General features: G+C 33.8%; 1 protein-coding gene across 1 annotated transcript in view; it reads right to left on the bottom strand.

Moving 5' to 3' along the window:
• LOC143918346 (neurotrimin-like) overlaps positions 1-17,632 on the bottom strand; it is a 192,863-nt gene that overhangs the window by 8,477 nt on the left and 166,754 nt on the right. Inside the window, exon 8 of the mRNA XM_077440205.1 lies at positions 14,290-14,415. Within this exon, the coding sequence (XP_077296331.1) occupies positions 14,290-14,415 (126 nt within the window). The remainder of the gene's footprint in view (positions 1-14,289; positions 14,416-17,632) is intronic.

Raw genomic sequence — 17,632 nt, 5'->3', positions numbered from 1 at the left:
ATTCTCGTCTTCTCGAATGATAGATTGCACATCAAATGACGGGTAACCTTTCGATGTGCACAGATGCAGTTATTAAAATGGTAATTATTAAAATTGAGTTGGATCTTTCTGGCGAGTTTAATAAGGCAAGATTCAGAACTTATCGAATCTTGAAGAAAGATCCAACTCAATTTTAATAATTACCATTTTAATAATTGTATCTGGGCACATCGAAAGGTTACTCGTCATCTGATGTGCAATCTATCTAAAGCTGCCGTTCTGTTAATCTGTTGTTCGTTTGTCTGGCGATTTTAGAGCGGATGCACCAAACCCTTTAAAACTCCTATTTTTCTATTCCTATATTAATATTGTTTTTTATTACTGTTCTATTATATTATAGTTTAATGGTCCTTGTGGCCGTATATGTATAAACAAAAAAAATAATATAAGCCGAAGTTAGTATGTCAATACAAATTTTGTACAAGTTAGAAAATGGTTTATAACGTTCGTAACTCGAACAAAAATGCATGAATACCACTTGGTTAATTATTCATCAATTTCATTCATTTTTTTAAGGTTTTAATATTAATCAACACATTGAATTAAGATATTTTAAATTTTTACAAAATCACATACATACATATGTTAATATCAATAAGCACAATATGTAGTTATATATGTATGTATGCATATCCAATCTATATACATATATAATTGAATTTCTGTTTTTCTGTCTGTCTGTCTGTCTCGTATAGGCTCTTAAGTCACTCAACCGATTACGATGGAACTTTCAGGATTTGTTGTATGCATGTACGGGAAGCTTATTGTGAAAAAAAAACTCTTAATAATAATATTCGCAATTACGATTTTACCGACGCGAAAGTTTGAAGCTCCATCGTGTAGTCAAGAAAATGTGTTCGTTGGTAACCACGTTACCAGTTGGTTTATGACGACAAGGCGTTGAAGAGACGTAGTTGAGCTCCAACCATCACTTAAAACGGGAACGGAAACGGGAATTGCATGCCTTATTCTGGCATTGCAACGCATACCGGGTTCAGCTAGTAATTTATAAAATAGCACTTTTCATAGTAATGTTAGTTATATTTGGCAAATTATATATTTTTCAATATTTTATTGTAATCTTACCATTACTATTTGCTTAGTTTGTTCTCACAAATAAATAGTCCTTTAAAACTATTTTAGTAATTCACCATACATATATTATTAAACCACATAAACTTAAATAAATGTATAAAAATATGAACGTACATAAATATGTACATACATACATACATACATATATGTCAATCTTTTTACATTCCCGAACTCTGAAAGTACATAATGGATTTCGAACTTGGAAAAGTTAATAAAGGAATTAAACTCTACAAAATGGTGATTTTTCCACATCACGTAACCACAGAATTGCATCCTATTTTCACTCAATTAGGGCTATATGCGAGTAATATACAAACCGTTAAGCTTATTTGCTTAATTAACACGCCTACATCCTGTCCTTTATACGTGTTGCAAATAAAAGCGCAAACACACTGAATTGTACGGCGTGGACGAGCTCGTGGTTTTAGCTGGGAAGGGCATTTCTTCAGGTTATTGCTATTTCGTACAATCTTATTATTCAAAATGTATCCTATATTGCTTCAAATATCGAACATTTCCAATAAAATATTAACGGAAACAATCTAGGGCAGAGCATCGTAACCTGTGCACCGCGGTAATATGTGTTCCCCGAACAGCACTTCGGCCTAATGCGTGCGAGTGAATTTTGTCCGTATGCATATACGGAATAACTAGCGACTGCCGACGAAGTACATATGTATGTACGTAGCTGGAAAACTCTACGAGTCGTTAACAATGTGTGCCGTAAATATCCAGAGGTTACGATGCTCTGATCTAGGGGGTGAGTTTTGGGAAGATCGTGATGGCACAGACTCAGCTTACCTGCGATTTTTTTGGATGTGAAAACGAAATCTAAAAAAACACGGTCTTCCCAATATTGGGTTTGAAATATAGTAGTATATTCATATTACTCTTGAAAAATCCCCATTCAATAAGAATCTTAATAGCCCAAACATGAATATATATTCCAAATCAAAAACTTCCGATCTCTACCACTATTCCTATGCTTCCGCCACTACCCCTGCAGATGTTTGCTTTTTATTTTGATTTACCAATCCAATCGCATAAGGTAGTTATATCGACAGGGGGTGGGTCATAAAATGATAGCGGGGCCAAAGACAAAACCGATTCGGTGTATTGCCAGAGAGGGACACACGTCTGCTTATAGCCCGGGGCGATAGAGAGGGACGAAGTGGCACCAACGTGGCGCTGCTTTACTTACGGAGACGCTCGTTCCGGCTTCTAATTTATTGGCGAGAGGCTGCATCTCTCGGGCAAAACACACGGGAAAATTCTATATGAAAAGAAAATATCGTTACGCCAATCGATATACCGGGGAAAAAGCTTATACGTGACACAGGATTTAATAAAATTATACGTATAAGAAGAACACGTACACGTGCCGCGAATCTTAAACCTTTACTTTGCTCTAGCTGTCTGTGAATACTGTATGCGGTGTGCATTTACTAATTTCTACATACATACATTCGACTGCTGTTTTAGTTTGCTATTTGGTGAAAATGAAAATATTTGCATTACACAGGTGCAGGGGCTGGTAAATTGGTCTGTTGCAAATTGGCTACAGCATCAATGTAATTGTGAATTAATTTCTTATTGCATTCTTAAAAGTTTCATTGCATATGTACTGCCACGTTCCAATGAAAGATTAAATAATTTTTCGTTTTTAAAACTATTAACCAAGATTTCCTTATTATTATTAAAGCGTTACATTTATCTTATTGGTAGAATTTAATTATGGAACGTAGAATTTAAATGAGATACGTATCTATACGTGTTCTCCTGCTGATGTGTTGACTGCTACTCTCGGAGTCTAGATGGTGATGACTAACTTAAATTCTAACAGTAATCAGTTTATATACACTCTTCTTTAAAACAATGAAGTGTTAAAGACACGTTTCGAACAATTAAGGTGTGCTATAAATCAATGGTGTTACTTATTAAAGTAGATGTGCCACAAATCAATGGTGCTACTTATTAAATTAGGTGTTCCACAAATCAATGGTGTGTCCTATCCCTACTGGTTAGTCGGCTACATTGATAAGCGAGGTGCATAACAGTACATATATTATATATGATTATCGAGATGTTTCAGATCTAATTATTCTTTCATGTTTCGATTTGAATTTGATTCCGGGAGTTTATAAATATTTCAAGACAAAGTAGCGCAATTCCATTTAGCCTTTTCCCCTTAAGGAATACCTGTGAACTCTTTGTCCTTGTACATATAAGTGGTTATATATATAATAAACCATAAAAGCTATTAAGCTAGAAACGAGAAGAAAATAAATTTATATACATATATATGTATATGTATATTAATGGGCTCTCGTCATTTCCGCGCGGACAAAATCGCGCCGACATTTCGGTGTATTGAAATAAATTAAAACAAAATTTGCATGCAAAATAAATAAATATTAGAGTATATTATCACTATCCGAGCTAATGTTGAAGTGTCCAATAAATAATCAAGATTGTTTTTAGTCCGTTTTAAAATATTTTTATAGATTTTCCGTGATCGAGAATTGTGTAACGTGTGTGAGATGGCTTTGTGCGGAATAATCACTGAACCGTATAAAACAATACTTGTATGTTTTAACTACGATTAATTATTTATCGTTTGTTCTCCAGACGGATATGTTATCTGTAATATCTCTACATATAAATGTAGAACTGTTTTTATTTTCATTTTAATCTAACTAATTCTGCAGAACAAAACCGCAAATTTAGTTTTTAAACTTGATATTGTAAAAACAGCTGTCTCGCAAATATCCGGCGTTCAAACCCCACCCCTTCAAAACCACCCCCTTCTTCTCCCTTTAACGTTATATACGACGCTAGTTTCGGGTCCGACTGTCCAATATGTTGGCAAAAGTTTGCCAATAAAGCCAATATAATACAGAAATGTGACAGGATCACCGCAGCACAAATTATGGCGACTCTGGGCAAGCGGCCGCGTGACCCCGGAGAATGGAACCATGTGAACCTGATTTCAGACCTTGTTTGCGTTACTTGGAAAAAAGAGGAGACGATCGACCGATAAACGTAAGGGAAGAAGGGAGGAAGGGCTGAAAAAAAAAAACAACAGCGATGGGAAGAGAATTCTCTCCGATTTCAACTTGGCTTTTAGGAGAGTTCGTGTGTGAGTAAGAGTGCGCAAACACGGATATAAATCGAGGTAGGGGAAACTGAATGACGCTTCCGAGAATGTTTTAAGAACTATTTGATTTTGAAATTGGCTCATTTGTAATGAGCACATATATTTAAATTGGATTTGTATTTACGAAATTGATAGAATTTTTAATTCTTGAACTAAAACACACTGATCAATGCAATTTTTTAAGTTATTGTCTTGCTCGCTATTAACAGCACGAACCAGTTATATACCGATTGTTTCCCCGAATGATCTTAAAGCAGCGGTTTCCAAACTTTATGCTACTACGCCTCCCTAAAAAAAAATTTTTTTTGCCGCGCCTCCCCACCTTTTATTTTTTAATAGATATAATAATATAGACACGCTTTAAATAATAAACCTTTATTTAAAAAAAATACTTAACCCTACAATAGACAGAAGATTAAAAAGGTTTTGCTATAACATAAATTTATACAAACACGTATATTTATTTTTATAATAAACTACATTTAACACATCAAATTAATGCGACGGATGTTGTTGTTTTTTGGCACAAAGTTAATCAAATCTTGGGGGCAATATGGAACTCCTTTTCGACTATTAACCTGGCTCGATATTTGGTTTTCATTGCAGCTAGTGCCGAAAAGCCCGTTTCGCATAAATAAGATGTTACAAACGGTAGAAGCACTTGCATTGCTTTGCAATACAAAGATTCATACTCTCCACTAAGATTCATCCAAAATTTAATTATGGTTTCATTTTGAAACTTTTGTGTTAGTGAGCTATCGCATGATAATTCTATCAATTTTTCATTTTCGATGGTTGTCAGCTCGAATTCGTCTTTTTCGTTGTAATTAAATGGATTCTGTATCCACAAAAACTTTGAGAAATCAAGGTCTTTGAAATAATTGGAAAAATGCAGCACTAAACCATCCAAGTGGTCAATAAAAAGATTTTTACTTGCTTCAATATTGGCTGTGGCCCAGAAATCTTTGGAAAGTGAAAACATATCCAACTCATTCTTTTGTAAATTTGATTTCCATAACTTCAACTTTTTAATGAAAGCTTTTACTTTGTCTTTTTGAACAAATGGATGTATTTGTGATCCCTGCATTGATTTATTTAAACCGCTCAATTTTCCAAAAATTTCAACCAAATAGGCAAGTTTAACAATAAAATTGTCGTTCATCCACAAATGTGCCTCTTCATGTTGGTTTTCTTCGAGAAAGGTTGCTATTTCTTCTTTGAGTTCAAGCACCCTTTGAATCATTTTTGCACGAGATAGCCAGCGAACTTCACAATAATACAAAATTGAGGTATAATTAGCTTCCATATCAGCACACAGCTTTGCGAACAGCCTTGCTCTCAAAGGACTGTTCTTAATGTAGTTTATAATTTTTATAACTTTTGTAAAAATGCTGTTCAATTCCTCGCTCATATTTTTTGACACTAGAGCTGCTCTGTGAAGCATACAGTGCGTTCAGATAGCATGTGGTGCTTTCTTTTTGACCAATGCTTGAAAACCTGCTTTGTGTCCGGACATTGAGTGAGCTCCGTCGGTACACAGTCCAACGCAATTATTCCACTTTATGTCGTTTTCTTCAAAAAAACTGTCTATTATATTAAAAATTTCAATGGATGTGGTCTTCCCAAGAATGGGTTTGCAAAATAATATATCTTCTAATATATTATTATCCGCGACATATCGAACATATGCAATTAAATGGACATCTTTAGCTATATCAGTTGCCTCATCTACTTGTATTGCGAATTTTGAAGTACAAAGACGAGAAACTAATTGAACGCAAATATCTTCAGATATATCATTGATTCTCCTTCCGACTGTATTATCAGCTAGTGGAATTTGTCACAACTGTTTTGTATACGATTCGCCGAACATTATTCGAACCATATCAACAGCTGCTGGTAAAAGTAGGGTTTCTCCTATTATATGTGCTTTCTCACATTTTGCGATTCGGTAAGAGACATGGTACGAAGCCAATAATGCGTTTGGTGTAACTGAAAGTATTTTTTTGAACGTTTGCTTCTGAATATTTATCTCATCCAATTTTCTTTGAAAAAATTCTATGGGCTTTTCAACGTATTCAGAATGTAGAGTTTCTAGGTGCCGTTTTAATTTGACTGGTCTCATACTATCTGAAGCCAAAACTTTCGAACACAACAAACACATTGGTTTTTCCAAACCTATAATAACACTTTTATCTATAATAACACTTTAAGCTTTATCTCCTTGTCCTTTTTTGATTTTATTTCCACTTGTATAAGCATCAGTACCTTCATTATTGTCGACTTTTCTCTTGTAATCACTCAAAAATTTATCCATTCGGCTAAAAAATATTTTATTGATATAATTTAAACAAATAATAATGAAATGTAATTATAAAAATATACTAACTATTATTTTCAGAAAGAAATCACGATAAAAACAATATCACATCCCGACAATACGCTTCAGTTGACACTTCAGCCACGAGTGACTTTTAAATTTGAGGTTATTGTTTCATGCAACTAGCGGTCGTTTTGTGCATTAACGAAAAAGAGCGTTTGCAAAGGCGCGATTTTTAAAATCTTCCTCTCCGGATATTTTTTTATAGGAATTAAATGTAGATATAAAAATGAAAGAAAAATAAAAATAAACATTCATGCATTGAATTTTTACTGTTAAGCTACGATATGAAATTTATTTGTAGATATTATGGTTTGAAAATTATTTTTTTATAAAAGTTTTGGCGCCTCCCCTGGCAATAGTCCGCGCCTCCCCATGGAGGCGCGCCTCCCAGTTTGGAAACCGCTGTCTTAAAGCAATGTTCCGGAAGTGGTAGTCATACGAGTTATCCTTACATATATTGAGAGTAAAGACAATTTTACTATTTCATTTTGACAATACTCATGATGCAAGTCAGTTGTTATCCTAGTTATCTTCCAACTGTTTCAATGAATGCTCTTAAAGCAATTTATCAATATCTCAGAAGTGATAGTCATACAGTTTGATTTTAAAATTGATCTATTTACAGTAAATTTGTTTTGGCAAGCTTTAAACCACACTGATCAGTGCAGTTGCTAAATTTATTGTCTCGCTTGTAATTCGCATTGCAAGTTATCTTCCAATTGTTATTTCCTAGTTATCTATCCTAGTTATTTTCCAATTGTTTTTGCAAACGATCTCAAAGCAATTTATCAATTTATGTCCCAGAAGTGGTAGTCATACAAGTCGTTCATATATTGAGAGTCAAGACAATGTTATGATTTGACCATTTTTGACAATATTCACAGTACAAACAGTTGCTTTCTAGCTACCTTCCAATTATTCCCGTGAACGATCAATTTATCAATCGATGTCATAGAAGTGGTAGTCATATAATTTGATTTTAAATTTGACCTATTTGCAATAAATTTGTTTTGGTGAGCTTTAAACCACATTGATAAATGCAGTTGTTAAATGTATTGTCTCGCTGGCGATTCACAATGCAAGTCAGTTTATTCATATTTATCTTCCAATTGTTTCTGCAAACGATCTTAAAGCAATTTATCTATTTATGTCCCAGAAGTGGAAGTCACACAAGTCTTTCTTATATTGAGAGTCACGACAGCGATTTCACCGATTTTGACAATATTCACAGTACAAACCAGTTGTTATAGCTAGAAAGCTATCTTCCAATTGTTTTCGCGAACGATCTTAAGGCAATTTATCAATTGATGTCCCCGAAGTGGTAGTCATACAATTAATTGATTTTAAAATTGATCCATTTTGCAATTAATTTGTTTTGGCGAGCTTTAAACCACACTGGCCAATGTAGTTGTTGAATTGTACTTCACATTGCAAGTCAGTTGTTTCCTTGTTATCTTCAAATTGTTGCCCCGGATGATCTTTAAGTAATTTATCAGTTAAAAGCTCAGTAGAGGCCATACAAGTTGTCCACTTTATCAATTTCACAAACAACAATCAGTCCTATACAATATATTTATGTATATGACGATGCCTCAAACAAAAAATAGATAATATGTCCTTATTTATGTCGATTATTTTTATTCACATTTTGGGTTATTTTTATCAAACATCGCTTCATAGTATATGTTCAATGTATAGCTACATAATGTAATACTATATATAGAAAAAATTCAATCAATTCTAAAACTTCAAGAACCACACAAAAGAGTACAGCAAGATAAGTGTCGATAAAACGAAACTTTCATACGTAAAAACATGCGGTTGTTCGAACACGCATAAACTTCTTTCTCTACGTTCAAAACAATTCAATACCAAATGTATAACATATAATATATGCATATTATATTTATTTAAAAATAAACAGTGCAATTTGCATACAAATAATATCCTATTTTCACTGTGCAATTTAGGTGGCAACTAAAACTATTTATTAATATTTCGGTCGTAAAGAACGGACATGCATATTATATAGTGGACATTTGAAATCTACGTACCTACTTCTAAAGCTAATCTAGTAGTTTCGATCAAAAGCAATGCGCCACAAAGCCATTGTGCAAATTTTGAATTGCTTTTATCTTTCACGTAGACAAAGTAACATACACGAGTGTGTGTGTTGTTTAAACACTTTACATTTGCATCATGCATTCACATGAAGTTTTGCTTTTGAGGATACGTAATGAGTTCCAACTCGACTCAAATTTGCCCCAGCTAACTTTTACTCGCGTCTATACATTTCATCACTGTATTAGGTTTATCTTAGACTTATTTCAAAAGCGATGCGTAATTGAAGAGACCAATTTATTTATATTAAAAATGAATACGAATGTAATGTGGGACTTGAGCGGATTGATCTATATATAAACATCGATTAAATGTATAAACTGTGTGTTTCTTTAGTGATACAGTTCACGTACGGCTTTTTTGCTAATAAATGAGATTCTTTTTTGCAGATTAAGAGAGTTTTTTTCTGCTGTATAGGATCACAATGTACGTTTATTGGGCGGCACAAAACGGCGCGTTCTCATTTCTGAAAGCAACGCATTAAGCCAGTTACGAGTTTGGTGAACTTCCGAACAGTATCCTCTCCTTTCTCATCCACTTTTCTTATATTCTTAGTCCTTGCCGAGTATGTATTCGGCACACGTTGCCAATGAAAAAGTCCGTTAAAGCAAATATTCGATACTTGCGCTCGCTGTATTCTCCAACTTGAACTTCTCTCCTCCTTTTTTTGTTTGGGATGTTTGAGCCGGCAGTGCATTTTGAATTTTAAGCAGATCCTGCGGTGCCCCAGCTAGGAGAGGAGCAGGACTCGTATTCCCCGAACACTCCAGACGTTGCTCTCTTCCTATCCCCGTTTATGTATGTAACTCCTTCCCTTCTCGTTCTGTGCCTTGTTCGCGTGTACGCTTTTTGCCCGGGTTGAAGGATGTTACGCTCGGGTAATATGCGATTGCAATGGATACGAGATTCCTCCGACAGGGTAATATGAATGTAAATCTGTACTGTCACTGCCGATTCTCAGCATAACAAGATTAACTAGATACGAGTCTACTTTTGCCGCAAGCATTTCCTATTTCAAAGAATCGATCATGCGACCGATAATGGAACATGATCGGTATTGGTATTACATATGCAGTCGTGGAGGTACTATAGTAAGTAAATTGGCATCATAAAAATACTTAGATCCTCTGCTTCTTTTATTTTAAAATTCTAAAAGTTTTCAATTATTTAAATTATTAAAATTTCGATTTTACTTTATTTATATATCAAATTCATAGCTCACTGATTATTGCGACTACGTCTATCATCGCATCAAAATCTGGATGTTTATTAAATACATATCGACTGTCTCCTGTAATAGCTTGCTAATTTATCTAATATGCATATAACATATACATAAATAGATATTTTTTTAATTTTATAACTTATATGGCAAATCCGATGTACTCAATTTTATATTTTCCCATGAAGCCATTTTCGAGTTGCCCCTGAACGACATTTCTAGTATGAATATAGTATACATATGTATATAAAATTATAGATTATAATTTTTCGAAATCAAATTCAATTAGGTAGGTTGGTTTTTCCAATTTGATGAGGAACCGTTTCAACATTGAAATCAGATAAATTGGCAGCCTCTGATAGGAAACGATCAACTGGGAGTCACAAATATGCACGTTTGATCAGCAGCAATAGAGAAATACTTGGAATAAATTATTTTCAATGCAGGTCCACCCAAAGGATTTAATCCAGCAACCTCTCGGTGGTTAGTATTAATGCAACTATGTATGTACATACCAAGCTATGCTGCTGGCTTATAATTTTTATAACATTAAAAATATAATAAAATAGTTTTAATAAAACCCACATCTTCCGTTATGTTTTGCGTAAAATCGGTAAGTCCGAAGGTGTTGATTGTTTCAAGCATACATACGCTTGCAGCTTATTATTAATATCTGTATACCATCATTGTTTAATTCGTTTGGATATGTACACAGTTTGCAATAGTGTCGATCTGTAATGACTTATCATGGCATATATTTAAAAGAAAATAAAAACCGTATACAAAGTTATATAAAAGTCTATTGACTGATCTATAACGACATTCAATTGCAAATTCGATAAGTCATTACGACATTCACATTGCTGTTTGTATTTGAAATTTCTAACTTTCGGCCTAAATAATTTAAATAGGTATGCACATATAATATATAAAAGTTATCAATTGAAAAGCAGGTCACTCTAAATAAAAAAATCTAGTTTTGAAGAATTTGATAATAAATATTATATTTGAAAAGCGTTAAGGAGGTTTGTAAAAAATAAGCTTAAAAAATAGCCAATAAGTGAGCTTCTTATTTTGCATGGCTTCTTGTTACCAAAATTGATTTAAAAACAACGACGATATTTTTATCTAGCTCTGAACTACTATTACATATGTATATATAACAATTGCTGTCTACGAAGACGAACGCAACAACTATGTACATATGTACATATGTACAACCAGGGCCGGCTCAATGAGGCAACAGACTGAACTCGTGTCTAGGGGCGATATGAATTCCTCTTATGATTTTTTTTTTGATTATAAAATTTAAAAAAAATTGCTTGTTTTGGACTTTATAACATTTTATTCTATTATTTATATTTAACTTATTTTTTTCTATTTGAAGTAACAATACTGACTATTCAATATTATAATTTATGAGGAATCTAAAATATCAACGATACCTGAATAAAACTTCTCAAACAAAGTATCAAACAATATTGCTGAAACGAGTCGAGAAACGAAATATTTGAATTAGGGAATATTGAAAATTTGTGATCAATTGAAAGATGATTTTCAAATTAAATTTTATGTATGTTTTAAGATTTGTTCTACGATAGCGTGTTTCATTTTATTATTTTTTATAAATATCATTTGAATGTAAAATGTGCCTATTTTGAATAAAACTTTGTGAATTTAATTTTTTTTTTCTAAATATGTATATTTTTCTTCAAAATTTATTTATTTATTTTTAATTTATACCAAGAATCCCTAGCAGGTACCCTCAATGCGCCGTCCTGGCTAAAAATATTGTACATTTTATGCAATTATTATTAGTAAATAAATAAAAAAAAGTAAATAAATATCAATTAACATCCACAGAGACATTTATGGCAATTTTTTTTACATAAATCGTCAAATTTTGAGATGCTGAAAAACTTGATATTTTCGAGACATTTACTGTAAAATTTGCAGCATTTTATTCAAATCAGCGAAAAGCAGATAAATTGGCAAACTCTGATAGGAAACGATCGACCTGGAGTCACAAATTCAACGTCTGGCCAGCAGAAACAGGGTGATTTGAACCCGTGACCACATTGTTCAAAGCATTATATGCTATTACACTAGTCCAGAGTTTCCCAAACTATATTCAGTGGAGCACTGGTGTTAAAAAGGTGTACCGCGGAGCCTATGTAAATAGATAATTCACAAAAATTTGGAGTAAATTAAAAAAAAATTGTTTTAATTAATGACAAAGTGTCAAAACAAGCTGTCGTTTGTTTACTTCCATTTTCGACGACGTATTTATGCGAAGTGGGATTCTCTAATTATGTTGCAACGAAAACATAAAAAAAAAAACAGAAATAGACTCGACGCCACGGCAGATATAAGAATTCAACGGTGACACGACAACTCGTTCACAGATTTTCCGTAAACCGAGGATGCGCTCTAGGCATTACGTATACGGCCATCTCTCTCACCCTGTCTGTTCACCAAGATCTCGTTTACTATGCTATTACGTATGCAGCCATCTCTTTCACAGACCGTTTGTTCACCGATAACAGACGGTCTGTGAAAGAGATGGCTGCATACGTAATGGCATAGTAAACGAGATCTTGGTGAACAGACGGGGTGAGAAAGATATGGCCGTATACGAAATGCCTGGAGCACATCCTCGGTTTACGGAAAATCTGTGAACGAGTTGTCAGGTAACCGAATTCAACTGACCAATATTGTGCCTGATGTAAAAAAAATTGCAATTCAAGAACTCAAAATCAACAGTCATTGAGAGTCTTATTTATTTGTATTTTTATGTTTATTAAATAAATGATATTTTTTTTAATAACATTTTTTATTTTTATTTTTTCTAGCTATGTACATATATTATAAATTACCCATAATAATAAAAGTGTTTTCGGATTTGTCAAGTGTTCCGTCGCTGAAAAAGTTTGGCCACCAGTCTATTCTGCTGGTTGTAGCATGTACATACTTTTATACATTTTGACTTTATCTATGTACGTAGTAACAATAGATGAAGTTTTGTGATCATGCGAAAATTCGAACTCGAGATTCTGAGTGTGTGTCTGTGTGTGTGTGTGTGTGTCTGTGTGTGTGTGTGTCTGTGTGTCTGTGTGTTTTGGGGATTTTTTGAACAGCGTTAGTCCTATCGAACCAAAACTTGGTATCGGGTACTAAAATTCTTATAGACATGACGAAAATTTTTTTCAAATTTATAAGTTGACCGGAAATGGTACCTCCCCTTATAGGTGTCCTCTTTTTTTTAAGTTTTTGAATTCAATTATCTCTCAAACCGCTGACTGAATCGAATTAAATTTTTACATGTAATAGAAATAATAATGTCTATAACCTTATGTTTTTTAAATATTTTTATCTGAACCGGAAGTAGTAGTTTTACTCTAGAGAATCGAGGTTTTTTATGTTTTTCTCAGAAACCTTTTGATTTATTGAACTGAAATTTTATATCTAGAAGTTTAAGCGTAATAAAAAATTATGGATAAAATTTGGTAAGCATACCTCAATCGGAAGTGGCAGTTTACTCTTGTTCAATTTATCATCCACTATTTTTTTCGACCCCTTTAACATGTGTGATCTTCACAAAAATATTCAAGTATAATTTTTGTATTAATTTTATGAAAATAAAAAAAAACCACTAAATTTAATAAACCGGAAGTGGGTTTTTCTCCTCATAGAAAGGTCAAAAATGTTGTCGCCTGGATCCTGTCCACACCCCTAAACGTATTTAGCTGAAAAATTATATTTGTATTCTTTATGTACAAACTTAGAGCTGCTAATGTTTTGGTCAGAATTCGTAAACCGGAAGTAGTATTTATTTTTAATTTTTAATTTTCATTATTTTATTTTGACCTTTTGAATTATTTTTATCCTCTTGATATTCAATGTGTATAATAATTATACTGATTTTAAATAATAAAAAAAATTTGAACAAAATCTGACAACCGGAAGTAGAACTTTTGTCTTGTGCAAGGATTTGCATATATTTGCGCTCAATTTGTATCGCTATCATAGTTATTAGTTCAATATCTAATTTTGTTTTGTAACCTTCTTATATTCCTCAAATACATAGATAAAGTCATGAGTTGGTCACACCCGAATTTTTTTTTATAAATTAGGGGGGGGGGCGGGTGCTGAAAACCGGGCCTGCATACAACACGATAATTGACTTAGTCAACTGTTAAAATCTGGCCGATTTTGACATGTGAATTACGTAATCTTAATTAATTGGGGTGAAGAAGGTGTATAGGTACTCACCCTTGTTGCTGGAATTGGTGACCGATTGTTTTCCTCCGTAGATGGTGTTCTCGTGGTCAGAGGCCGCTGGCTGTGGGGTGGGCGGCGCCGTGGGCGGGCCTGGTGAGGTGGTCGGAGGAGACGACGCTGCAACAACAACAACAACAACACCGTGTCAGCAACTGTGCAACTATTGTACAATACAACTACATGTCACCCCTGGCCCTGCCATCACTCGACCGCATTAACATACCCACAGGGCTGTCGTCGTCTATTTACATTTATTGACCACTAACCGACTTTTGAAAAGCGGCTCATGTCGGTTGCACAAAACCTCAAAACTTAACTTGAATTGGTCCATTTAACAGTGATATAAAGTTCAGCGAAACCACTTATTCTTTAATTTAACATGAAGATTATGGATGCGGTGCATCCGCTCTAAAATCGCCAGACAAATTGAACGACAGATTAACGGACGGCTGCTTTAAATGCAATTCTCGTCATCTCGAATGATAGATTGCACATCAGATGACGTGCGACCTTTCGATGTGCACAGATGCAATTATTAAAATGGTAGTTATTAAAATTGAGTTGGATCTTTCAGGCGAATTTAATAAGGCAAGATTCGATAGGTTCCGAATCTTGCCTTATTAAACTCGCCAAAAAGATCCAACTCAATTTTAATAATTACCATTTTAATAATTGCATCTGTGTACATCGAAAGGTCACCCGTCATCTGATGTGCAATCTATCATTCGAGAAATCGAGAATTACGTTTAAAGCTGCCGTTCTATTAATCTGTCGTTCGTTTATCTGGCGATTTTAGAGCGGATGCACCAAACCCGAAGATTATGTGTGTTTTATTAATTCGAAGGCTATTGTGATATAAAAAATTTGGAGCGGGAGAGCTATTATATTTTTTACTTTATTTTGTGATGTGTAATCTTTAGCATAAAATATAGTAATCTGCAGTTAAATTCTCTATTGAAATCAATTTTCATTTATTGAAGAAGAAGGAGGCATCTGATTAAGAAGAAACTAATTTGGATGGCTGATAAAATATAAACAAGTTTTGGATGAAATTTTTTTGTAATTTTTTTTAGCTGAAATAGCTTAAAAGCTTGGTCTTTAGCTTAAAATATAAAAATCAACAATTAATTTTTTTATTGAAATCAATTACTACTCTTACTTAAAATAGAACACAATTATAATCAAAATAAATCGGCAATATTTTCAATTTAATTTTTTAGTATTATAATTATTATGGTTTGGTGCATCCGCTCTAAAATCGCCAGATTAACAGAACGGCAGCTTTAAACGTAATTCTCGTTTTATCGAATGATAGATTGCACATCAGATGACGAGTAACCCTTCGATGTGCACAGACGCAATTATTAAAAATGAGTTGGATCTTTCTGGCGAGTTTAATAAGGCAAGATTGGGAACTTATCGAATCTTACCTTATTAAACTCGCCTGAAAGATCCAACTCAGTTTTAATAATTACCATTTTAATAATTGCATCTGTGCACCTCGAAAGGTTACCCGTCATCTGATGTGCAATCTATCATTCGAGAAGATGAGAATTGCATTTAAAGCAGCCGTCCGTTAATTTGTCTGGCGATTTTAGAGCGGATGCACCGCATCCAATTACTACGTCAATTTTTTTTACAAATTTTGATCTTAAATTAACGCCACTTATGTAATATAAATTTGATTTTCATGTCATATTTAAAAAATTTCGAATCAAAAAATGAATAAAAATGTAAATAAAATAAAATAAGAAGAGATTAATAAAGTTATGGAATACAGTCGATATTTATTTCCATAGTGTATGTAGATTTTTAATTGATACAAATTTTCTTTCGGCTTCGCTCGGTATTTGTAATATAAACCACTTAAACATGGCAAATGTAATGATAAACATTAATTTGTTTTTTTTTTTAATTAAATTTATTTGAATCGCAAAAAAATAATATTCAAAGATATCGAACTTTGATTTGTATTCGATGCTCCCACACAAACCTTACATAGTTACAAAGACTCTTTCGAAATTATATATTAGATGTATGTAATAATTTTAAGTATGCCAACCCTGAATCAGAAAAGCTAAAGCGTTGGATCGTAGACGATACAGTGTTGTTTGCAAATTATACCGTTTTGATTGTTGGCCGGTTAGCAGCCGGATTTGCACCAGACTGCCGGGGAAATGGTGTGTGGAGAAGAGCGAAAGCCGGAGAGAAGGAGGGGGTGGGGGGAGGGGGAGGGACTTGCCAATTTTCCTGTTTGAAATTCAGTTTCCTAGGATCGGGATTTCGTAATTAGACCCGGATGCGACAACACGAAACGAAACGAACCGTGACGCGTAAGACACGACCGCTTCCGGTCTAATTGATTTCGAGGGATTTATCGTTTTTCGGCCGCGGCCAGCCTCTACCGTGGAACGGTGAACTTTTATTCTTTTCCCATAACGTAAAATGCGATCAAATTTTCTGATAGCTGCGTACCACCCCCACCCCCCCCCACCCACCACCCACCCATAGACCACCCCTCCTGCGAAAAGATTGCACAGGGGTTGTTACAAGGCCCTAACCTCCCTCATCCTTCTTCCCATCCGATTTCGTACAATAAAAGTGTACACGCGAAGCAAGCCGCTTTTCCCCATGCCGGCTCCCATCAAATCCGCATAAAGCAGCCATAATATTTTTTCCGACAATGAAAATATCGTTACTGCGCAGTAACGCCGCATTATTACCGACACTAAAAAGAAAAGGGGGAAATGGTCGAGACGAATCACATGGCGCGTTTTACTGATTATCGTTTTCCGAACTGATTTCCTCAACATACGATTAGATGACGTACAAATGACACATGGAAAAGTTAGCTTCTTTCACATTAGAATTTTAATGTGGGAAATTTCACGGTTGATTATTTATTCACGTTCGTTGTATACATCGCATCGGTGTATTTGATGGAAATTCTAAATATTTAGCAAACGACTTGCTGAACTGTAAATGTTTTGAAATTAGCATATGATGTGAAACGAATTTTACATACATAAATTTAATTTCACGCTTCATATATTTCATTATTATATTCGATCTATTAATTTGAATAGAAAGAGTAAATATGTATATGCAAAACTGACTTATTCAAATAACCTGCAAACTAGAAATTTCAACTTTAAAATTATAAATGAAATATTGAATGTATTCATAAAAATACATGCTGAAATACTATAGTAGATACTTTGAATGAAAAAAATCTTTCTTTGAAATTTTAAACATTTTGTATAGAAAAGGCATCTATTATGTGAGGTAAACTAACAAAAGCAACTGCTGTCAAATAATTAAAAATCCATTTAAA

This window comes from Arctopsyche grandis, chromosome 10, assembly GCF_051622035.1.
Source record: "Arctopsyche grandis isolate Sample6627 chromosome 10, ASM5162203v2, whole genome shotgun sequence".
NCBI classification, from domain to species: domain Eukaryota; kingdom Metazoa; phylum Arthropoda; class Insecta; order Trichoptera; family Hydropsychidae; genus Arctopsyche; species Arctopsyche grandis.
Note: the sequence above shows the minus strand (reverse complement) of the source record. Positions and strands in the feature narration are given on the sequence as shown.